A 25,214-nucleotide genomic window follows, 5' to 3' on the forward strand; every position below is an offset into this window, starting at 1 on the left:
GTTCATCTGTTCTGGACACATTCTCTTCTGGCAACACAAAGGAGTGCTATCAGAAACCAGAGACTCCAAAACACAGTTCAGAGCAGTAAGCAGTAACAGTCACCAGCTGTTCCCTAGAGATACCCACAGAATCTGAGAGTTTCAGTGTGAAGCAGTTGAGCTAGTAGATACATGACTTCCCTCACCAAAACCAACTCCCATGCCAAAGGAGTGGGGAGCAGAAACTCAGGCTTTTTCTTTTTAAAAATGACACTTCAAGCAAAGCTCACCCTACCAAGTTCTGTGTCTTCATTTGTTAACTGGATGAAGCCATAAACAATGAAAAGAACTGAAATAAGGCAGACATGGTATAACAGATACCTTTGCAAGAATGATAATCTTACTAATTATCACAACTATCTGAATTTCAGTAAAGTAAAAGAAGGGCCTTTCTTTTTGTAAGATGCTGAAAATCTTTGGAAGGGTCCACCCACACTAGATGAATGACCTGTCAGATGGCAAATAAAGCTCAACCTTTATTAAACTAAAGCAATGATTATTTTTTTTCTGAGATATGCTGTGATATAAATTACTCATATGAACAAAAGAAATGGACCTACAATTGCCTCAGAATCTACTTCAAATCTATGTGCAGTTACCACCAAAACCAAAGGTGTTAGGATGGGCGCAAAGAAAACAAATTATTAATATGGTGTCTGTGAGAATACCACAGGCAGCACTTGTAATCCAAACCCTAAAAGAACGGCATAAATTACAGAGGGCCTGGGAACAGGGATGATTAGAATGGCAATTTCATACCAAGACACACAAGTCTTTCTAAATGAGAGATGAAGTAAATACAGAGCAAACAAAATTAAGCAACCACCTCATTTAACTCTGGAACTAAGCAGGACAGGACAGTCTCTCTTTTTCACAACCAAAAAAACATAACTATTCTTTTACACTTTGCTGACCACCCAACACAATTAAATTCTCCACAGCAGTGACATACAAAACCACGAAAGACAGAATATTACTTATATATCAACAACTAGTTTTCACCCTTACTAGCAGGTGTCATTTTGGATAAGAAAACTGGACGGAAACAGAAGGTGAAATGCAAGAATCTTCCTGACACGTAACTGCAATTTTGCTATCAGTCTCTGAACTAGACTTTAAGTGAAGCTGAAATACTGGACAAGTAAGTTTATTGAGACACAGAAAACAATGAAAATGTGATGTGCAACACTCAAGAATACTCAGCTCCAAAAAAAACCACTATTAGCAGATTGTCTGTGTTTTGTTACAGATACATCAGCCATCTTACAAAGTAGTAACTATTTCACCATTAACTTTAGCAGTCTTCAGAGGAGACATCTCTGGACATGGGAACAGATTTCAAGTCCTGTGCTTTACTTAAACTTCTAATGAGAACTTTTTAATATTAACATTTTAGCTATCTATCATGGCAACGTAGCTTCACTAAAAAAAAACTTTAAAAGTCAAACATCATCTCTCTTTCAGACCCTTACTGAAAACAGTGTTATGTCCAGTGTTTATGTCCCCAGGACACATTAAGAACTAAGCAATCCAGATAACACTTCATCTCCTACAACAAACTTGCACTGGTGCTAGTTAGAAGAGACACGTTGTTGACTGTGCATATTTGATAGAAAGCTAATGGCATGAACAAGTTACCCATTACCTTTCTTGTGATGCATTCATTATCGTCTTCTCCAAGGCCTCTTTGAAAGCTGAACTTGGGTGGGAGGGCAGATAGTTACAAAAATATTGGTTTAAGCCAAAAATCCATACTTGCAGTGCACTAGCACGTTTCCAGGTACCAGCTAAACAGCAGGACTGTTTCAGTCTGACTCATATCCTCATTCCCTTCAAGTCTCCATAGGCAAGTCTCTCTCTTCAGTCAGCACCATGGGCTCTTAGTTCAAATTCTAAGATCTCCAGAGTAGAGACTCTGCCATGGAAAGCACACAGATAAAGTAATGATTACAATAGGCTACACACAACCAACTTCAAAAAAAGAAAAAGAAAAAAAGCAAAAAAAAGCCCAAACAAACCCAGACACACTACTAATTGTTATCTCCATACTAATCATGGCAGAGGAGCACAGTGCATGAGTCCATCCCTGCTTGCCAAGTTGCAAATGCTTGTCCAAAATAGCATCTGAAAACAATCTGCAGTCATTCTCTATAAAAATACTTCCCTGTCAGCTCAGCAGCAATGGGAAAGCCTTGAATTAGACTATTCCCCCTGCACAAATACCTTTTGTATAGATTAAAAGAACTGCTAAGACCTCTATCTCTTCAGAATTTTTCCATATGCTTCTTTGGAGACAGAAGTCACTTCTAATTGTTCATCCACTTGGCAGGTTTTTCCATCTTTCACACTGTGCCCTTGGAGTAACCTTACCAAGTGAGGAAAAGCATACCCATTAGACACATGCAGACACTGCAAAGAATTAATACAGAAAATAGTTTTATTTTCCACTCCAAGAGATCTCAATAGCAACATTTCAAACTCATCAGAAATGAGCTTTAAAATAAAATACAAGACTGCAAGGTAAAGCATACATCCAGCCCTCAAAAAGAGCTGGAGACTTCTTCAGGCAAGATGTGCTTCCTAAAAAATACTGCTGAAGGCAAAAATCCATTTACATTTAATATTACCACATTTGGTTTTGCAGTTCTGCAAATAAAGATTTTCTCTTCCAAAGAAACTCCTCCTGATACCGAGAGGCTTTCCCTAAACAAGGATTTGAGGACTCTGTCTTATGACAATATTTTACAGTAAAAACATCTGAAACACTAGTAGGCATCTTCCACCTCTCCTAAAAACCAAAGAGAGAAAAGCAACGCCTTAGGACATCCAAAAAAAGCGAGGCGAGCTAACAAATGGCACAGGGTGTGGATCAGCAGGGTTCCACTGGATCACTGCCATGCTGCTTTTCAAGCATATCAGGATTCAAGTTCATTTCGGTGCAGTGCAAGAAAGCTACTGATTCCCAGCAGAAGAGATCTTCCTGTATTTGTATATGAAAGCATCTGTCTTTCCAAGACTAACTTCATAGACGCCATCTGGCACCAGAGACCCAAAACGTGTCTGTCTGCTGCTGAGAAAGGATTCTTCAATACCGTTCACCAAGGAGGATGAATTCCCATCAACATTCAGGGCTTTTGCAGTGGTGGTTTCACTTGCGCCATCAGAAATGGCATTAGGAGAGTCATTTTCAGCATGCTTGGTAATGCCATCCATGCACTTATGGAGATCTTGGCTCAGCAACAATACAATAGTGCCTCCAACACGAAGTACTCTGGCAATTGCAGGAAAAATAAAGGTTAGGTGTTCATTCTGCCTGGCATCAATTTGTCTGTGCAGAACTCAACACTGCTGACACTTCAGATGCCAGTTGCATTCAATAAAGCACCTAAGCGCATTAAGGGTCATGGGTCAACTCAGTAAGCTATGTCTCCAAATGGAATTTAAATTCCCTATTTTCATAATTCTTCCTAAATGGGAGAACTGGGCCCTGTCCTGACTCCCAAACATTTCTGACCTCAGGAGTTCTTTCCATTGGGTTAGCAGGGAAGATGGACTCAGCTTTTTCGCTCTTAGTATTCTCCAATGATTGAGGGCACTATCACCTTCAAACCCTGGGTTTTGGGTCGCATGAGCCTCCACCAGTCTGCAAAGGAACAGCTTCACAGTGCAGCAAGAGCTTTTCAGGCTGGTAAGGCAATTCTGAAGCTGGCCTTTCCCTTCAGAAACTTTAAAAGGTCTGTGCTTTCCATGTTCCAGTAATCCTTAATGGCTTTCAAACTCAGGAAGCCTAGGAAAATTAACCATTGTTTGTAATCCATTTTTCTTAGTACATGAGCAAACATTACACTTTGAAAGAGGGGAAAAAAAATTACTATCCTGGCTTTGTTCACAGCAAGTGGATTGAACAGTCTTACTGGTGGGGCTCTCATGGTAATGTCCCCTTCCCCACCTCCACCTTTCCAAGGAAATACTTTGCTTAGGATGGCCCAACAGAGCAAATGAGACCAGAAGACAAGCATGGCCAAAGGGAGGGATGGTCAGTGCAAGCTGACATAAGATTGCCCTGCCATTCTATGGAGCTACCTCACCTTCTTCACCATCTTCCCACCGCATTCCTGCAGTAGGTGAGCAAGATCAACACCCACTGAAGACCAATCCTACAGAAAGGGCTTGTTTTCAGCCAAGAAAATAAATAAAGGGGCAGATAGTTTGAATTGCCCGTTAGAAGCACCCTGCTATTAGCTCGGCTCAACTCTGCCACAAAATGACAGCGTGAGAGATGAAAGGAGGCATCTAAAAGCAGACCAGGTGGCTAGCTGGATATGCCAGTATACGCCAACAGAAAGGAAAACACATATCACCATTTTCTGGTCTGAGATCCTTTCTGCCCACGCAGGCTGGTAAAAGTTTGGTTGTGAACCCAGAAGAAAAGCCCAGGATTTTACACAAGCAGACCTCAACTGAGAAAGGATTTTTGCTTGATTTGCCTGGCCATGCTTTAAGTTTGTGTAGTGCATCCTCTCCTCTTTCTCCATTCTGCCTTGTAAAGAACATTTGTGAGTGTGGCTCACACAACAAGCTCATTCCTTGTCAGCTTGTGCTGCTATCAGCACTTCCACAGCTTGCAAGACAAGCCACAACAGCCTTTAAGGGACAAGTAAAGGACTCGGACTTTCACAGCCTGCACAGGACCAGACTGCAGAGCTGGAGACTGTTTGGAATAAAGCAAACCTGAAGCTGACTGAACACTTATGATCGCAAACCATCAGGACATTTACGTCAAACCCCAAGAATGTCAAAGACCACACGTACCTCTCCATTTCCTGGAGAATATCCGGTAGGAGCTGTATGTCTTTTGTGATCTTGAACTTCTTCCCAAATGGAATATCTGAAATCACAGCATCAAAGCTTTCCGAAGGCAACGGCAATGCTGCAGAATAAAGGCAGGTCTTTACAACTGACTACATGAAAAACAAACAGGAGCTATGCCCTCATTCACCTTACAAAACTGCCTAACAGCTCTTTCGTGGGTCATGCATCCAGATTCATAGGTCCTTCTGTACTTATCCTCACAAATGGCACTACAAAGCTACCAACACAATGCAGACTGGGAAGAGACAAATACATGAGAATGTGGTTTAGCTTGCAGATTCCCTGTTACTGGTGATATGTTTGCCCCGATAGCAAGACTTTCCAAACAGGGGACTGCATGGTTCCAAACCAACTACTGCTTCTCAACACACAGTACACCTTTACAAGCAAAATGCAGAAGAAGAGGTAAGCTTGCAAGCACTTCACTTCGTGCAGCTGTTCAGATGCACACATATGAATGGCAAGGAACCATGTTAAATTCCTCTCCATTCCCCTTTTCTCCCCCCAAGAATCTGGTTACAGCCAGAATCACTTGGATTCTGTCAGAGCTAGTGTCTTTGAAGTATCTCCCCAGAGTTTTTGTATCCTGGGAATAGTCGGTTCTCTTGACCGTGATACAGCACTGCACCCTTGTGGTGGAGGCTGGCCACATACCAGGCTGTGCTGGCCAGAGCGTAGCCAGCACGTGAAAGGACAATACTGTGGGTTCTCCATCGCTCAGGATGCTCAAAACTCGACTGGACAAGGCCCTGAGAACCTGACCCAGTTTTGGGGTTAGCTGCACTCCCAGCAGATGACAGGACTGAAGACCTCCAGCAGTCCCTTCTCACCTAAACCCTGCTGTGATTCTATGCCAGCCTTTCCAGAACTGGCTGGAGATGTTTCTTGGACCATCCTCAGATCAACACTTGCAGCACAACAATTTTTTAACAATTTTATCCACAAATGGAAGGACAAGTTACCTACAGTCCTTCTCAAGACATGCAGAAATAACAGCTTCTGACCAGTGACAAAGACGTCAATTACTTGTTCAGTATTAGAAAAGCCTGACATCAAAGCACCTTCCGTCATCCTAGAAGCCAAGCCCAATCACAGCTTTTAAGTAAGAAATAAAGCTATATATATTCTTATAAAAAGACAAATAATATTTCTTATCATTCTGGTAAGAAATAAATATCGCAGGGTAAAAAAATATGCATACTTCATCACCATGCACAGGGAAAAACAGCCAGCTTTTATCTGTCATGAATTTCATAAAGGACTAATTTAGACTCAGGCTTTGAGGTCCAGAATAAGGCCATAAAATTATTACCTTCTCCACAGACTAGCTCATGAACTGAGAGCAAACAGATTCCCTCTTCCAGGAGAAAGGCATCGTCACTTAAAACACTCCTACTGCAAAACATCAACAATTCAGCTGAGCTTAATGAGTCCCCACCATTACTCATCTGATAAATTTAATTTACAAGCCACGTTTTATCTGGATTTGTCCTTGCTCTGTTCTCATAAGACACAAAGAACTCTCACATAGTATGTACTCCTTGTGGTATTCACAAATTCATCATTAAGACTACTGCCCATGTCTGACAATTATTTTCATTGTCTTCTGCTGAGTTTATTCTTGCCAAAGTTCCTGGGGGCAAGGGGTGGGGAGGGGAGAACAGATAATTATCTATTCACTAGCACTACAGAGTCACTACTCAGCTATTTGTTGAGAGTTGGCTCCGCTACAGATCACCTCAAGAGAACCTACATTACCTGTATAATCCCAGAACCACAAAAAAATGTCAAACACGTCTCCTTGGAAAGCCTACAGACATACCTTTCACAGAAGCTTTAAGTAACTCAATCTTGTCCATCAAGCCTGCAGTCCTAATATTCACATCTGCACCCTCTAACTGTGAATCACTTATATCAGCACCCCAGTAACAGGCTTCCTGTTCAGAGAAAAAGAGAAAAGTAATTTTGTTGACAACCAGGTGTATTTATTTTATAAACCCTTCTCAGAACTGCCTTGTTGCACAGCTCTTCGAAGACAAACCCCTTGCTGGGATATCTCCTACCATTACACAGAGCTATACATGGACCCAGAGGACAGAGGAATGGGGGAAGTCTGTGCTGTCTTCACTCCTTTTCATGTTCTGGTCTGCTCAAGACACTTGTAACTTACAGAAATACTGAGGCTATATCCTAACAGCAAGACCCCAGCTAGCTACAAACAGCCATGCTGCCTCTAATACTGACAACTGACTGTACCGTCACATTGACACGTCTGATCCCAGGATAATCCGAGGCAGTTTTAAAAGTCCATGGTTGCCTCGCACAAATTCTGCAGTATAAATAAAGGGCTTGCAGCACCTGCCTTGCTTGCACAAGGACTTGCTTTCACATTCCTGTGGAGGAAGGTTTGTACTAAAATACTTTTAACAACTGCCTAGAAAGACCAGTTTGGTTCCAGCTTTCCAGTAATGGACTTTGGTATAACTGTGGTACAGATTTTTTCTTGATGCAACTACAAGCCATCTTGCAAAGATCCTGCCTGTTGCCAGTGTGATACTCACAGGCCACTCTTTGGCAGCTTCCAGCAGTATCGTTCCTAGCCCACACATAGGATCCAGCACAAAGGCACCTGCCTACAAAAATAAAGGGGTTATTGCATTGCAAGCAAGACAGACTCCTCCCAGGACAAAGCTTCCTCGGGGATGTACGGATCACCTACATATTCCCACTGAATCCAGTGTAGGTAACAATAATCACTGGTTTGCCAGGCCAAACTTGCTTGTAAGACAAGATAGTAAAAAGTATTAATAGTTTCACTAAAGACAATGCATCAATGCATCCAGCCTTGAGGTGACATGTAGGAAAAAAAACTGTGAGTGGACTGCAGATGGATATTGGTACCAAATTAATCCACGGAAAAGATCCCACTTGCTTCTGTTTTTCCTTGGGAGAACAATCCCAAGCAAGATTTGACACCTGGACAGTGAAAAAATCTTGCCATTTAGACATACATATTCATACAAGCAATAGCACCTCTCCTGAGAAGAACCTGGGATTACAGCAGATATCTGGTTGAACAGCAGGTGACAGCACACTCTGATCACAGCTAAGGCAAACCCTGCCCAATGCATTAGAGGATGAAGCATTAAAATCAACACACCTCTTCAAAGCTTCCAGCTCCAGCTCTAATGAGCAGCAACCCCCCCTTCATTCGGGACTCTACATCTTTGCCATGAACATTCACTTACACTGATTTCAGCCAGAGATGCCATGGCCCATGCAATTGTTGACCGCAGTCCTGCTGTTTTAATATACTCTCTGTTTGCCAACGGAAGTCTGCAGGCAGCAAAAAAATCAATCTAAGATAATGGTACAACCACCCAGAAAAGCCCATGTAATATGAAAGAACAAATGAACTGGACAGATCTGTAGACAGACAGACAGATAGAAACCATAGTCTGCTTTTATCCATAACTCACTGCAAAGTCTGGCCTACATGCTCAGATAAGCTCCAGACAAACCACAAGACTAACGTGACAGTCCAGTGAATATTAAACCAGAAGATAAATACTCACAGTGGACAGCAAGACTATTTAGAAATTATGCCTGTTCTGATACTACTAAGACACATCTGGTGAGGAGAATGCCTACCTGAAAAGAGGAATCCCCACCACAGAATGAATGTCATTAAGATGTATAAAGATCTGAAAGAGGAAAAAAAATATGTTAGAAACTCTCAACCTGACACAATAATAGCTTTAACTCATTTAAACCAGACAGAGAAGATGTTTCTATGAACTTCTGATCCTAGTTTTTAAGAACAAAAATACACACTTTAGACAATTATGATTAATTTGAAGAAATCACACTACATAATCTGAATGCCACTTTAAAGGGGATTTAACATTTAAGCAAGCTGGGAGGGGAATTTTGTCAGCCAGGAATCCATCAGCAAGCACTTGAATCTTTAAGGGAACTGATTTTTGTAACACTGAATGGATATTTTTAATTACAAAACCATTTACTCTAAGCAGGAGAAGATTATTCACTGTATACTAGCACTCAGCTATTCACATAGCCGCCTCCTTTTAAAAAAAACCAAAAAACCCTCAAAAAACCCAAAACCACAAAAAACCCACAAGTGCCACTAAGGGGCATTTCAGATGGAAGGCAAATATGGGTAATTCTTCCAGAAATACAGGCAGCTCAAAGAAATTGTCCTCCTGTTCCACAGAAGCATCCCAGAAGATGACTAAGCTCCCCAACAGGTCTTGCATGACTGCAGTCCCTCCCCAGGAAGCCCAAAGAGAAACATGATGCTTTTGCTGTATCACAGTCCTCAGCACTTGAATGGTTTCAGAGCAAAAATGTGGACAAGAACAAGAGCCCCACTTGAGGCTCAACAAAGCCATATTTAATGCATAGCCCTGGGAAAACCAGAGCCAGTAGATGAACTCAGAGCATTTAGAGAAGGCCTCAGACCTCCTAGCATCAGTGCTGAGAGCAGCTTCCATACGCCAAGCACAGGAATGGAGAAACAGCTTGTCAAGAGCAATGACTCCTTTCCAAGGTCTCCAGGCAGCTTGCACCACAGATGGTGTCTTAAGCAAGCTGCTTGTCAGGGACAGGGTCTAGGAGGAGGCTCTTCCAGAAACAGCACTCTCTAGTTCCTTGAGAACATGACCTTGCTGCTTGGTCTCTTCACCTACAGAGGCTAAGCTAGCTGCCCAATGGCTCAGGTGATCTCCACTTTTAACACAGAGTCCAGCAGTTTGTAAGTGTGCCGGATCCTGAGACATCGCCTGTATGGATCCTTTGCCTAACGTACAGGCCCGTACTGGCCATTCTGGTATTTATTTCAAGGCACATACACAGTGGCTACCAAAAAGCTTTGCTCAGCGCTACCAGATGATTTCTAGTTAAATTCAGCAGCAGAAGGACAAACAGGGAGAGGCCATGGTCCTTGAGTGCATAGGGAGCATTGAACAAAACGATAACTGGGGGCAAATCTGGAAGAAGCAACAGACCATCTGGCAGACAAGCACCACTACCTCTAGATCAGCGTCCCGCAGATCAGCCCGCCACCCACACTGCTTCATGAGCGCTATGCCAACAGCTCTTCCAATCTCCTGCAAGGGGGAAAAATAGTCACAGGCAGTAAAAATAACAGAATTAAGAAAACTACAGATCACAGCCTTGACTGCACAATCCTTAGAAATACCTGGGAAAAGAAAGAGTCTCTCTCTATCCCTAGGAGAACAATTTGTACAAAGACCAGAAGAGGTACAAGAGGGCAGAGCAAGCGAGGGGCAGAGCAAACACATCATAGGACAAAACTACTATCACTTAGCTGGAGTGTGGAAGGCTGAAGCTCAAGTCCCGCCCAAGTTACAACACAAGTTGTCATCATTTTAGAATTATATATCACACACAAAATACTTCTGATGGCTATAAACTAGATCACCTAAGAGAAAATCTGTGAATCCATAACTGCAACTCACAATTTTAATGCTTTTATGGCATCTAGAAAGCTCTGACTACCTTCAGAGTATGAGAGTTCAAACACACAGCACAAATTTAAGCAAACATTCTTGTGGGCAGGCTCATGTATCCCATCTTCCCAAGGTACTAGCTTTAGTAGGAAAAAAAAAATCTAGTTAAACAACTGTTCTCTTCAAGGAAGAGAAATCTGCATAAGTTGCAGCTATACAGGTTTTATTTTTTTTAGTTTCCCCACAGTAGAAAGATATTATAGATGGGAAGAGGGCCAGATGAAAGGGCCGCTGGATGTCTCTACCCCAGTGCTCTCTCCCAAGGACTAAGATCCACCCCCCAGGATGCCTCCCAGGGCTGCACCACCCTCCTGGGGAACAAGTTCTCCCCAACACCCAACCAGAGACCACCGAAGCTGCAAAGTTCTGGTTTTGCACCTTCTCTTACACTGTCTGCCACAATTGAGAGGAGTGTGGCTCTTGTCCTTGCAATGGCCCTTTAAGTAGCTGTAAACTACTATCAGATCACTCCTCAGACTCCAGAAGCCCAGCCACCTCAAACTATTCCCTTTACTTATCCTCAATAAAAGGCATTGATTTGAAAAATATTCAGGGTAATAGTGCCCAGAAATTAACAACAGCCTTTGTATTTCCACTTGTTTAAGGTAAATGCAGGTTAAGGGCTTTTTTGAGAAAATACAGAAAAAGTTTTGATCAGTTTGTTATTCCAAAACATACAACACATAATTGAAATGACAAATTAACTACCATCTCCCTTCACCTTTGCTAAACTCTTTTAAAACATAGACACATTAGCATACCTGTGAAGTAAGTATTTTGGCAATCGCTCCACTACAACGACAAGAAACTCTGAAACTGAAGCTAAGCTGCTCGTTTGCAATAGGTTCCTCCCCACTGCTTTTGGAAGGGTCTTCTAAGGAAGTCTTGCTTTCAGTCCAGCAGTCCTGATCACTCTTTCTCTCTGGTACCACACACCTCTCTCCGCCTTCCGCCTGACATTCCTCAGACATAGTCCCTCTCACTTGTTCCATTTTCTGCCTTTTAGTTGCAATGTTTGCCTCTTCTGATTTTCTCTTGAGAGGCGATGGGTTTTCTTGAGAGACATTATCTTTTTGTCCCCCACACCCATGAAGGTTTCTCCAAATAGAGATAACATCTAGCCAATACTTTGGCTCCTCAATGACAAGGCTTTTAATCTCATGCAGCACTTTCCCTGGAAGAAAAAGCAGTTTCAGGTTAGGTAGTTCATTCTCAGCGTTTGATTTTCCTATGGATTAACAACAGCTGTTAACAGAGACTGTGTTCACATCTCATTCATGGGTGAATCCAGGAACCACAGCAGCAGCAGCAATCACAGGCACAGCTGAGCTCTCAACACCCGCATACCCCATCAGCAGAGATCCAGGCACCCCTCTGATTACAAGCTCTGCAGAACCAAGATTAAATCGTGCAAGGGTTGAATTCTGCAGAAGAATTCAGCAGCTCTAGAAAACCAGACCACCTTTGAGAGTCATTCCCAGGGACGGAGGACCAGCCTGCTATCCATGCCATCCTCCCCAGAAAGCACTTGGTCCAGGATAAAGAGATGTGGGACACTTTCCGGGATTGAAAGACAGACACAAACATGAATCAGTTTGATTCAGCTCAGAATAAAAGCCACAATTTTATGAAGGAAGTTTCTCCTTGCTATCCATCAACCTGCCTTCAATCTTGCAAAGTCTCTGCCACACGCCTAAACTTACACCCATGGGTAGTCTTCTTGAGCTAGCTATGACAAGAGAGGCACGAGGAATATAGAGGCCAGTTCACTTAGAAACCTTGAAGCTGGTCAAGGTGGGGGCAGGGGAGAAGGTACTTATAGTTCTCATTTTAAATTTTAGAATCATGGTTAAATTTGATCCTCAAAGCTGAAGGCCATTTGTGATCTCCCAAATTAAATCCCACCAGCACGCAGATATCAATCCACCTTACTTCAAATTCTTACTCCAACACTGACAGAGAATGTGACCTGAGTAACTGAGATTTACAAGAAATCTGTGTACTGAACAGTTAAGTGACCCAGGATATATGTCTGGGTCCGCTTTGACTAAAAGAAAAAGACCCATCGTTAAAATGCATACAACACTGTAGTTCAGTGTCGGGGGGGGGGGGGGGGGGGGTGTTGGGTTATTTTTCAGCGTGGTGGGGAGGTACACATACACATATATGTATGGTGCCAGCAGAACACAGGCAGGTAAGGCATCTTTTTAAAACAATTTTACAGGCATTTTCAGTGCAAAAAAAAAAAGCATTTGAAACACACCTAGGTGAAAGATTCTTCAGAACTGATTATTGTCAATTAGAACCACAGCTGCTAGTAAAAAAAATAACTTTATGAATAGGACTTGAACTAGGGCTTCACGTTTGTGCACACACCCCCTGTGAACAAACCGGAGGGGATGACCCAAGGGAAGGAGTCAGTGCCATACCTTTATTTCTAGAAACGGGAATCGGGGTGTGTTTCTTAAGCAGCAAAAAGAGTCGCTCTCCAGACTTGAGTTTCCTCAGCTCGCCCGGCTCTGCCTCTGTGCTGAAGAAGACCTTTCCTGAGACGCGGTCCACCTCAGGGGAAAAACAGAAACCAAACCGGAGCGGAAAGGTGTTTTGGGCGAGGGCTTCCAGCAGACCCTCACGCCCGCTCGCAGGGAGGAGGGCAGCGCACACCTCGGCTCGCCGGGGGTGGCGAGGGGACACGGCCTGACCGAGCGGCAGACGTCCCTGCCCACGGCGGGGCCGGGACCAGACGGTCCTTAGGGGTCCCTTCCGACCCACACCCAGACCAAAACCAGGCCCATGGGGCCCCACGCAGGTGGCGGGCACAGCCCACGCCGCGGCCGCCCGGCTCCGGGGCGCGAAGCGAACGAGGCCGCGTTCCCCGCGACGCGGACCGGACCGGACCGCCCCGGGGGCGGGGGGGGGCACCGGCGCCGGCTCCCCCCTCAGCTCACCTCCGTGGCGCCGAGCCGCGCCCGCACCTCCCGCGCGAGGAAGGGCTCCAGCCCGCGGCCCGCCGTGCAGAAGTACCGCCCGCCCCCCGCCGCCATCTTGGCCCGCCCCGCCGCCCTCAGGGCGGGCCAGGGGCCCCGCCTCGGGGGCGGCTCGCCCGCCCTGGGAGCGGGCCGGCAGGCGGCTGCGTTGGTACCAGAGAGAAGCGCCTCAAAGCGCCTGCTCCTGGTCGCCCGTGGGACCGCTCCACCCCTAACTGCGTTTATCACCGTGACGGGAGGTGGCGCCCTGAGGGAACCATCAGTGCAGGCGGCGAGACGAATTACTGCAGTGCAGCTCTCGCTCCTCCTGTTTCGGCAGAGGACCGCGCCGCTGCTGGCTGGGCTGATGGGGAGGGAGAGGAGCATTGCTGCGGTGCGGAAGCGGTGTCTGCATCTGCACCATTTGGGAGGAAAAGGTGTAGACCTCCCCCGGCCCCGCCGTGAGTGATTCAGCACCCACAGCCCAGGGCGACGCGCCAGGAGGGGAGCTAGGAGCCAGCAGCTCCCCCCACAGGCGACCTTCTCTGCTGCAGCCTGCGCAGGAACTGTGATTTTCTGCATTACTGTGTGGTACAGGGCAATGTTGTCATCCCCCCTTGCCACTTATTTACAGGGGACAGAGACAGAGTATAACACAGATGTCATGAGCCACATATAGTCCAGTCTTTGGGTAGGTCCAAAAGGAAGCGCTCCAAAAAGGAGTGGAAGCCTGACAGCTGCCTTTCACCAGGCAAGATGCTTACCTTAGTAAACAGGAGAGCAGCTGCCAGGGCAGTCAGGCTGCATAGTGGTCTCAGCAGAAATCCTGCATTTCCAAGGTGCCTTCACCCAGCTGGGCATCAGTGCAGGGTAGCTGCATGCTCATGTGAGGGCATAGGGATGGAACAATTTCACAAGGTTACCTAAAACACTCTTTGGCCAGACCACCCTCTCCCTCCCCACAACCCTGCTCTTTGGTTCCCTACACCCCTGCTGCCTTGCTCTGTCAGCTGTGGCAGAACAGCTATTGCACATGGCCAAGCTGTGAGCTCAGCTCTAAGTGACACAGCAGAAGAGCTTGTTAAAGCCTAGTCAGGTTTGGAGCAAGTTGCTGACAACTTACTTGTAAATAAGGGAGTCAGCAAGAATACATTAAAATTGTAACACTGCTCAAAAGCATCTTGCAAAATCATCACCACAGTGGGTGGGTGTATTTATTTCCAGCCCCACCCCCTACAAACAGTCAAATGCTATTCTCTCAGCATCTGAAGGTTAGGAAACAAGTTTTTAAGGGTGCCTAAGCTCTTCTCAGCATCACATTGTGATTAGTCTGAGAGGGTGCTTCAGACAGCACAACTTTTAAGCCACCTTCACACAAAATAGCTGTCATGTTCAACATCTCTGTGGATGCACTGCCCAGCATTCATGAGCAGTGACATGCAACTCTGGTAGGGGTTGCACATCTGCTGGCAAAACCCTTGAGACCTGTCAAAAGAACCCACAGGGATATACAAATAAGAAAAAAAAAAAATCAAGAATTAATCACATGGGTGAGGAATCTGGACTTGCTGTATAAAGGTAACAGCCACAGGCTCCTGATGTCAAGAATCAGGTTCAGTGTCCCCTCCGTCCCAAAAAACACAGCTCACACACTTCCAAATTTTGGTTTAATTTTTATTTTTTTTTAAATAAAAGACAGTTTCCAGATACCTAATCATTACTGTGCTGTTTGTGCATGACGAACAAACTTTAAATACTAAAATGCACAAGGCAAGTTGAAACAAGCTGTTTGTTTCAAATTGCTCAGCAGTGCAGGCTCAAGCACTTACTTGCAATGGCTTTACTCTTTGTACAATCAGTTCTATGTAGCAATGACTGTATATAAAGAATATAGTACACGCTATTGTTTTCATTGTCAATTTACAAGAGAAAAAAATAAATATTTTCCATTCTTATTGTACATTAACACTTCAGTAGAAAGTTACAGCTGTTGTGTTGGCATGACCTGCAACTTCAGGAGGAAAAAGGACATGCATACATATCTATTAAGAACTCTAAACTATGACTTCGTAATAAATTACAGAGGATAGATACCAGCCAACAGAATACCGATTATCTGATTTCAGTACATTTGTGATTCTTGCTCTGAGGAAAAAAAAAAAAATTCTTGCAAAATACAAAAGCTAGTCTCTGGTATTATGTAAATAAGACAAACCATGTATGGTATAGCCTTTTCTTCAAATGTTTGTGAATAACAGGCTTGTGGTTTTAGGCAAAGATTAAGTAGTTGAGTTAGTCCTTGCACCCTTCATACATAACTAGCACCGTAAAGATGCAAGGACCTCAGCAAACACCTAAATTTCATGCTTAATAACTAAAGCATGCATTTCGTAGAGTTTGTGCATGTTACATATTCTGTTTAAGGTTACTGTGCAAAAAAGATTCTCAACCACTGAAGATGTTTCTGTAATTCTGTTTAAATTATTTGCAACATTTCTAAAGTTTAGCAGGCCTGTGTAAGATTAATGAAAAAAATCTTACTTGTGGTTCACCCTTGACTGCTATACACAGACACTGTACCAATGAATTGGCAAATTGGAAAATAATGGCAGCAGCCTAAATGTCCAGTGAAGCAGGGGAAAATGAGTTAACATGCATTGCCATTTACTTAAAAATATATACATATTTTTAAATGGCACAAAGCTTTGTACAGGTGGATCTATCAGTGCAAATACATATATATGAGGTACCAATTTATCCAGGCCAGATCTAATTATATGTATCTTACAATCACTCTCATTTTTCTGTTGTCAGATACAGGCTGACAAGATTTAGCATTGAAGTAAAATCAAAGTCAAGACAATTTTCCAGCATATTCAGTATCAGATCGCTGTCATTTCCCTACAATTTCATTTCTGAGCTTCCACTCCTTTGACTGCTTAATATTTTTTCTATTTTTAAAAACACACTTAGTGTTAATTTTCTTTTTCAAGATTTGAGACTATTATAGGAAAAAGTTAAAACTGTCTATGTAAACTGGAACAATAACTATAGCTGGCTAAATATTTTAACATTGTTTGAAATTTTAACAAGTACTGTCAAGGAGGAACACAGTTATTGCTATTTGGGGACTTAAAAATCAAACAAATAAACAAACCTGAAGGCATAGAACAGCACTGTTCCAATGGTCAAAGTTGAATAGATACAAAACTAGCATTCTGCCTAGAATCAGTCCTTTTGCATTTGAACACTCTTCAAGTTATCTACAGCTTTCTCTTCCAGGCAGCTATGATGACATTTACATGGAGATATGGATTTAAAGTGGCTAACTGTGGGACACACACAGCTTTTCAACTCTGGTAATTCTTTCTTGAGACGTTCCAGCTGCTCCACCTGGAATATATTTGGTTGTTCAGGATTCGAGTCATATATCCTGAATAAACAAGAAAAGAAAACACACTAATCAGTATAACCCAGCAGTTCACAGAAATGCAGACTAGATGAAGCAACTAGGATTTTTTTTCCCTACTAGTGTAAAATTAGGTATCAGCAAGTCTATAAAAACAGTATGTTCCAGGTTAGTACCCTAAGTTTTGCCGCTCATCTTGCGATATAAAATGGTACTCCTTTTACACAATGCTTAATATTTCATTGGATATACTAAAAAGCTACCCACTGGCATTTATCTCGCTTACTCTCCTGCAAAATGTGATTTTACAGGTGGCACAAAACAGTGAAGTAAGAGCAGAGTTCCAGGCTTCAAACTTAAAAGTGTAAGAAATTTCAGAGCCCTGAGGTTATTTGAACAGACTGTGATATACTACTCGTACATAATACTGAATGGAGTTCATACTTACTGTTTCAAGAAGTAGTTCACACACACCCCCAATTCAGAACCTTTTTTTTTTTTTTAAATTACCATTACAATATTAGGTGAAGAGTAAAAATGAGAAAACCTGATCTTTATTCATACCTAATGCAAATTTAACTATCTAAACTGCTTTAATTAGTATATCCTTTTTTCACTTTGTTTCCACACATTTAAACAAAGCTGGAGGATTTTAATTGTCAACATTGTACCGGATTGTCCAATTCCAAAACACATTTTGAGTTTGACAGTGTAGGCACTGAGCATAACTCAAATACTATTTTGGTGTAATTCATTATAAAGCAAAAGCATTCGTGTTCCTGTAAGCTAGCTTTAGTACAACACTTATTTTGACAAGGATACATTGTGATCTCCCAACATTAATTTCTAACATCAGTATGTTATTTATATCCAAAATTTAAATCCTGGCACCCAGTTCCCCTCACTTGTAGCTACTGCACATATACAGTTTCAGGTGTTACAGTTCTCCAGGTTTATCTCCTTCAAATGAAAACTTCTGGAAGAAATTACCATGGCTTCTATCTTAGTCTCTTATGAATATTCATACCTGCATTTATGATTCCTTCAAGAAAGTGGTTTGGTTTTATTGCATTCATCCTTTTTCTTTCATACCATAGTTTCAAGGCATGTCCAAAAGGAACACAATGTCACAACCAAAACAACAGAGTGCTGTGTGATACAGTGCCAGGTGCCTTTTTACCCCAGCAAGACAACTTCTGAACTGTTCGCAAGTCTAAGACATCAAAAATAATATGCAGCTCAAACAGTGATATAGTAAACAGGACTGAAATGAGGAAACAGTTCTGTGGGAAATATAGATATGGATCACGTTCCCTACAGTAAGATCAAAGATAGTTTCTGTAAAGAAACTCCTAGAAGTAAGGACAAATGCTGTCCAGTTTTATGGCATATGCACAGAAGGCACAGCAGTTAAATTACTTGCACAGCATCTATAATCCAATACAGCCCTAAGATATGACCCCAAATTGCCTAACAGAAGCTATCTACAAAATAAAAGCCCAACCTTCCTTCCATCCTTCCAGGATGCAGGTACGACCTGTGCTTTCTTCAGTTAAGTTAGCTTATACATTATAACTTTCTCTATGCATTCAAGACAAAGCACTGAAGTTAGAAGATAGTTTTCTACATAGCAACACGCTTTAGGAACTGCAAAAATCTTAAGTCTCTCCCATCAGTTAGACACTAGAAGAACAAAGGCATGTTTCTAAGACCCTTGTTCACAGAACATGGCTAAGCATGTTTCTAAGCAGCTTCTGGCAGGTATTTTATTAGTTCTTTACTATGGCAAGCATAAATTCTGAATTGCTTCATATTCAATTCTTTTCAGTTGAGATTTTGGATGAGTCCAATCCTCCAAGCTCCTTTCAGACTGTCCACTGGAACCAGTCTGCTCCAATGTGTATACAGTATTTCTTCCAAACCAAAAGCAGAGAACACAATTTGAAGCACAGCTACCCTTGTACCTCAAAATTTCTTGTCCCCACTTTTCATTTGGGTCCACGAAAGTACACCAGCAGTTGGCAAAAACACAGCATAGCTCCAGGACTTCTCTTATGAATTATTTCCAACATCACCATCAAAATAAGGCATAAACTCTCATCTCCCTATCCTTCATTCTTCAACAGGACAATTATTTATAAATATGCACCAAAGTTCCTCCATTTGACTTCCTATTAATAAGCAAGCCCTGTGGAAGACTGGGAAGTCCTTTGAATATTACTTTTTAACATTAGCACTTTCTACAAAAAGCTCTGCAGGACATTCCAGGGTTATGCAGTAGGCATAGAACTGATGTGCTTAGCTCCTGTCAAGTGTTTCTGCAACCTCTGAAAACACACACATCCAGCAAGTCAGTCACAGCTGTTTTTCTTTGCTATTGCTTGATCCCAAAGCAAAGATTCAGCAGCACTGAAATACTGTTTTCATGCTAAAAAGATTTTCTGAAGCTTTTGATTAAAACTTTTAATTTTTCTTTACATCTCAAGGTAAACGAGTTTACTTTGCAATTTGCAGAATAGGAAACACGTAGACTGCCATTGCATAACGTCTTAATTCAATCATTGAGTAGATTAAATTATAAATCAGCTAATACTAGTTAACTTCCTACATATATCCATGCTCTTATTTAACTAACATTCAGTTTCAGGCAAATAAAATGGCACAGATTTAGACAGTCTTCTAGTTTTGAGAATTGTTTTGAATGCTTTTGCCTTTATTGCCAGCTGAATTTGTGTTAGTTTTCAAAGTTAGTAATACTAATAGAGCACAGAGCTTTTGTCTGGAGTCTGCAAATGCAACACACAGCTGTAAGGAACTGTAGTGTTTAGAGAGGAGACTAACACACTGAAGATTCTCATGGAAAAGCTTTCAGCATAAATGTTTGAGGATTACTGATTTAATGTTTTCATGCAGCTGTGTGTATTATTCAACAAACAGAACTCAGATCATGGAAAGTGACTTAAAAAATTAATGCAAGAGTAAGTTAGCAACCACCCCCTCTCCACATTGGTATTTAATATACAGCTGGTGTAAAAACCTAAGACTGCATTGTTCTTACTGAGTTAAGTATATTCAAACAGAGAAGTATTTCCTGGACTGTTTACAAAGCTTATCCAGGAGAAAAATACCAGATAAATCACCCCACAAATCCTGCTTTAAAATTCATAATTTTTGCCAATCCAGAGAATTTCACTACAACAGGTTAAAGTTTCTTCTATAAGTAAAATATAAACATCGAATTAAAAGCATTTTAAGCATGAGATTTAATTTTCTGTGTGAACAGAGGATACCCAGTCATGCATTTAAAGTACTTTTCTGGATTAGGGCCCAAATAGAAGCCTGGAGGCAGAGGTGGTACCTTTTCTGTAGGTTGCCCTTTTAACACAAGTAGTTTGGATATTTTAGATACTGAGATGAATGCTAGTTGAACACAGGAAAAAAGCAGAATATTGTCCCTGCACTAGACCATCCATTTACTTTAATGACTTTGGGTATGTCTAATAATCTGCAGCCCAAGTGGAGAAAGGACTGGGGCGGGGGGGGGAGAAGGAGAAATCTTCCCCTTGCCCCAGTGAGATCGTTCTTTTAATAGTGTTGGCATTTGTAAGCTTCCCAGATTCAGTCTTGCAGTTTTTCTCCATGCAAAACAAAGTCAGACCCCCTACCTGCGTTTTTTTTTGCCCGACACTTGGTATCAGCAACTTTTGGTATTCAGGACACAGTTTTTCTGCCATCTTCGCAAGTGGCTACAATGTTTTGCTCAATTCTACATGGATGATTAAAGTTCGAAAAAAAATAACTTACAGAAATCATCTCTACCCAGACAGTTCATAATCTTTGAAATAATTACCACATGCAATAACAGTAACTCAGGACCATATCCAAGCAACCTAAAATTCATTAAAACTCCTGTATTCTCACCTCCTAGCTTATTCAGACAAATAACACCTATTAAGATGGTTTAAGTAAAGGTCTAGTAAACAGCAACACAAAACACCAGGCACAGCAATTTTTGATAAATAACTAGACTTGGTCTTAAGTCCAGAGAACAAAAATTCTGCAGAAGCCATGGAAAAAGCACATCTTGATTCAGCCCTGGAAGTATTCTGGAATTTGAAGATGCAACCAAAACATAAATGGGCTTTACACTAATAAACAGATTCCTGCAATGCCTACTTATTTCTAGACCTTGAAACAGGCATGTACATCTCTCTCAAGTTCTGCTTCACAGTAGTTTTGAATTTATCTATTTCTAAACTTCAAACAGCACAGAATATGGATGCTTACACCATACCTATTTAAGCTTTTGACAATTTAAACTCTTGATATTAACTTCATACTCTCAAATGATTTGAAAGGCTGCCTCTTTACCCAGCAGTTCCAGCTGTGAATGTAAACACTTGCTGCCAGGTTTTACATTTAGACATGCCATCCAGGACTTGCAGGTACCACCTGCATTTCAAAGTGTCCAGCTTGAGATATCTGATGCAATTTTCATAAAGTGCCATGTTCCTTCTAAGGAACCTACATTAAGATTAAATTTAATTCTATCCAGACAATTAGTAAATTTTGAAAAAATAATTAAGAATTGTAAAGGAACATTCCAGTATTTGTTTTGGCCTACAGAAAAAAAGAGTCAATAACATTTAGAAACTAGAGTTAACAAGCCTGCAACAATTCTACTGAAATGAGATAGTTGTTTGCTACTCAATTGCAGTTTGTAACTTGAAAAAGAAAGAAAAAATGCACTACTGAACTACTGTTTTTTTAAACGGCTTTGGAATTAATATTAATTTTGGGGTTCCTCTCAATAAAGTGTAAAGATGTCAACAAGGTGGAAGAGATACACAGGAGAGATGAATACTATTAAGAATTTAGATGGTCTAAATAGTGCAGGAAGGTTAAGAATTTTTTGTTCAGTTAAATCCACAAGGGAATTCAGCCTATAAGCAATTCCAGTCAATTGGTTAGTCAGCAAAAGGTGAGGTAAAAGGTGTTCTGCTATCATACTGCAACTTAAAACACACTAAACAGTACAAAAGAGAACATAAGATGACATGTAGCAGACTTGCAGCCTTGAGATAAATGCAACATTACTTAAGTAGTGTTGAGGAATTAAGCATCTGAAAAGCAACAAGTCAGAAATAAGGCTGTCACCTGCTTTACTATTTTACCATAGTAGTGCATATCTATTACATCAGGAGTCGTTAAGAACTATAGAAGACTGGATTATAGTAGACATCAGATGAACAGACATTTCATAAGAACGCTTTATGCAGTACTATTTGATTAAAACACCCTACCTGTCTATAGACCAATAACTTATCACTTCAGGTTATGCATACCATAGGATCAAATTTCATAACAGCCCTATGACTGTACAATAAAGAGTCCACTTCCTCCGCATACTAGTCCAGAGATATTTTTCATCTACCAAAGGGGACTCAAGATTGAGTTGTAGGAGAGGTACAACATGTAGTGCTGCTGTAGCAGGAAAAAGGACTTATGTTTCAATTACTTCAGTCTGAAGCTGATCCCCAATGTAAAAATCTTGTTACTCCTTTTCACTACCAATGAAAAGGAGAAGACATTCTAAGCAGTACAAGAAGGGAGACCTCCGGCAAAGCAGAGAAGCACTGGACCCACCACTCTGGAAGGCCTCTAGGTAGTCAAGAATAGATTCAAGGGAGTTAACTACTTTTTTTACACTGGGAGCCTAGAGCTCTAAAAGCAAACATATTTGATTTCTTGCCTCTATATATGTTTACTTGACTCTCAGTTTTCACTTTATAAAACAGAGCCCTTCACAATTGCTTGATTCCCGCACCCCCCCACCCCCTTTTTTTTTTGGTAAAACAATATGCAAAGCAATGCTCTTGCTAAAGCAAGAGGCTTGAAAGTCTTCTATAATTTGACAGTTCAGTTACACTCAATGCTTTTCCAATTACATATTCTTTGTAATCTATCAGAAATTCTAATTTAATACAGCTCCCCAAATTAATCATCATCTTGTAATAATGAATTTCACATCTTTTATGATAAAAGAGCTAAAACTTTTGGGTTTTGTAAGGAACTAAAATAACACTTTTGTTCAAAGATTGACCATGGTATTCTGATGTCCACCTGAATTGTGCAGATATATTAACTACTTTCTGAAGTGATTAATTTGGCAGTTTACCCTGGGAGTCACTCCAAGCTAATTTTAATAGGAAAAATGGTGAATTCACAGCTTTGAAACAAACAGAAGGTTGGCAAAAAATTAACTTAAAATAATTCATTTAAGTTGTGTTAACTATTTGCATAACTAAACGTAGAAAGCTGTAGAAAGATTTCGGCCAAACAATTAAATAACATTGTCCTCATTGTGTCATGTACAAAGTTTAAAAATTGCCATCAAGAATGTTAATATCATGTTAAATGTGTATGCCATGCACTACTTCTTTAAAGAATCAAATTACATTTATGTTAACCTGCAGAGAAACAAAAGTTATTTTGTTTCATATATATACCTGAAAGAGGAAGAATTAATGTTAGTCTTGTTCTTGAACTAGGTTTATGAGCTTCCAGTACTTACAGTACAAAAGGAAGATATTCTGCACCCAGTCAACCAAAAAGCAATGTGAAATTTGAGAAGAATCGGGATACAATAGTTTCTTAGCTTTATCATTATTATTATTTTAAAACCACAATTGAAGTACCTGTCATATATTAGCCCATGAACACCATATTCTCTCAACCTCTTCCTGTTATCTGGGTCATTTGCATCATCACCCCATGAAAAAATAACTAGGCCTTTAGATTTGGCCCTTTTAATAAACGATGGATTCCTCAGCAGATCTTCAGAGTGCACATTAATTCCCTGAAACACAAAAGGCTTCAGTTAAAACCCATGTTTCTGAAACAGTCACATCAGGGGTTTTTTTTAATCTTTTGACATTTGCAGCTCCTTACAACTTCATCTATAATAAAAAATAATTTAATACAACTAAAGAGTTTACTGAGAGCACTGTTTTTTAAACACTGAATTAAACAGACATTGGAAACAAAGGACATTATTTTGGCAGTCACCAAATGTTAGTTTATTTCTTTTATAAGGTTAGTTGTAATTTTAAGCATTAGTGTCAAAACCAATAGATTTGCAACAAGTAGTAATAATTTAGTTTCATTTTACTGCAGACTAATACCAGAACTTGTCAGCTTACCAGCAAGTTTTCAAACTGTGCAAAAGTAATGGCAATTGGAGTTGTACGAGATCTAAGATCCATAAGTTCTGGATAGAGTTTAGATTCTCCTTGGGTGAGAAATAATACAGGATACTTGTTTTGCTTATGCCGAACCCTGTTAGAACAAAAAGTTTGCAAGGAGCAAATGTGTTAAAAAGCAGGGGAATTCAGTCTTACTGTTTGAGGAGAATTACACTCTTTACTGCACGTTCTAGTTCCTAGCTGGTGCAACAAGATGGTACTACAGTTTAGTATCAAGCTATGTGACAAACTGCTCCAACTGTTCCTTTTGCCACTATTGGAGATTAACATACAGTTTAAGGGAAGCTAGACTTCCAAGTTGAACTCAGATCCACATCCTCAAAATGTTTATATAAAACCCTTGAAGACTGTTCAATTCTGTAGTTTTCTTCTTAAGTGCATGTTAAAGTAAAATGAAGATTCATTGTAAGAATTTCTAAATGTGGTTGATATACAACACCTAACCTTACTAACGTATTTTTCAAGTCAGATACCAGTACAGTGATATGAAATGACAACAGATGGAAGCAAAGTTTTGGGATTAAACGTGTTATGCACTCTTCACAAAATCTCTACTTTGACTTTGTTCTCCTATTTTATTTTTGGCATAGCTCAGATGGCAAAGTGGTCTCATTTCAATTCCCAACTATTTTGGCACTGAAAGTTTAGGTCTAATTAAAACATGTTTTATTTCTTTCCTGTTGGGTATTCTTATGTCCAAAGTAAATTTTACCAAATGAAACAAAACAAACAAACAAAAAGAAAATACATTATTTATCTCTTAACTTACATTGTACAAATATCAGCATTAAAAGAAGAAAATACAATTCTTCTTCTTCCAGCATTCATCAAAACAGTTTTTAGAATGATATCTAGAAAGAGGTTCATATCAAAGTAAGTTGACAAGTTGCCATCCCACTGTCCATCCTAGAAAAAGAAAGGACAAGTTTCAGCCATTTAAGTTAATGCTTACTAAAATTATTTTAACCAGCAACAGTCTCTCATTCAACCTGAGCAAAATGAGAATTCAGTTTCCCAGTCTGAGTACAGAAGTCACTCCTTCAGTCTACTGAATGCTAGTTACAGCTCTACAAGACTGTCAGAATTCAGCTGCACCTCACAGGCTGACAGC

General features: G+C 41.0%; 2 protein-coding genes across 12 annotated transcripts in view; both read right to left on the reverse strand.

Moving 5' to 3' along the window:
- Window positions 1–2,458: 2,458 nt before the first annotated feature.
- LOC115344251 (THUMP domain-containing protein 2-like) lies at window positions 2,459–14,995 on the reverse strand. Of its 6 annotated transcripts, XM_041125049.1 has the most exons (11): window positions 14,194–14,995; window positions 13,412–13,844; window positions 12,893–13,025; window positions 11,225–11,637; window positions 9,963–10,040; window positions 8,563–8,615; window positions 8,160–8,247; window positions 7,473–7,544; window positions 6,734–6,848; window positions 4,852–4,969; window positions 2,459–3,310 (listed from the first exon to the last, which is right to left on the reverse strand). In XM_041125049.1, exons 2-11 carry the CDS (start codon window positions 13,814–13,816, stop codon window positions 2,992–2,994), a joined length of 1,794 nt encoding a protein of 597 aa, XP_040980983.1. In that variant the 5' UTR covers window positions 13,817–13,844; window positions 14,194–14,995; the 3' UTR covers window positions 2,459–2,991. The 6 variants fall into 6 exon arrangements, with proteins under 6 accessions (XP_040980983.1, XP_040980981.1, XP_040980982.1 ...); XM_041125047.1 differs by lacking the exon at window positions 14,194–14,995 and having other exon boundaries at window positions 4,852–4,927; window positions 13,412–13,921; XM_041125051.1 differs by lacking the exons at window positions 2,459–3,310; window positions 14,194–14,995 and adding an exon at window positions 3,319–3,826 and having other exon boundaries at window positions 4,852–4,927; window positions 13,412–14,127.
- A 94-nt stretch (window positions 14,996–15,089) lies between these two features.
- Window positions 15,090–25,214, reverse strand: part of GPCPD1 (glycerophosphocholine phosphodiesterase 1) — a 47,761-nt gene continuing 37,636 nt past the window's right edge. For 5 of the 6 annotated variants that reach the window (XM_030021211.2, XM_030021214.2, XM_030021213.2 and 2 more), the window contains exons 17-20: window positions 24,873–25,009; window positions 24,041–24,176; window positions 23,537–23,697; window positions 15,090–16,862 (exon numbers count right to left, since the gene is read on the reverse strand). In XM_030021211.2, coding sequence (XP_029877071.1) covers window positions 16,658–16,862; window positions 23,537–23,697; window positions 24,041–24,176; window positions 24,873–25,009 — 639 coding nt within the window. In that variant the 3' untranslated portion in view covers window positions 15,090–16,657. Of the gene's footprint in view, window positions 16,863–20,503; window positions 20,605–23,536; window positions 23,698–24,040; window positions 24,177–24,872; window positions 25,010–25,214 lie in introns of all 6 variants that reach the window. The other variant, XM_030021217.2, reaches the window with a different exon arrangement.

This window comes from Aquila chrysaetos, chromosome 8 (genome assembly GCF_900496995.4).
Source record: "Aquila chrysaetos chrysaetos chromosome 8, bAquChr1.4, whole genome shotgun sequence".
NCBI lineage: Eukaryota > Metazoa > Chordata > Aves > Accipitriformes > Accipitridae > Aquila > Aquila chrysaetos.

Bases quoted from the DNA above. Each gene is read 5' to 3' on its own strand.
- LOC115344251 (XM_041125049.1), bottom strand. From the start codon at position 13,816: ATGCTCCTCTCCCTCCCCATCAGCCCAGCCAGCAGCGGCGCGGTCCTC. The intron at 10,041-11,224 runs GTATGCTAATGT...TCCCCCTTGCAG, and splicing joins CCAAAATACTTACTTCACAG to GAGATTGGAAGAGCTGTTGG. The intron at 8,248-8,562 runs GTAGGCATTCTC...TGCTGCCTGCAG, and splicing joins GTGGGGATTCCTCTTTTCAG to ACTTCCGTTGGCAAACAGAG.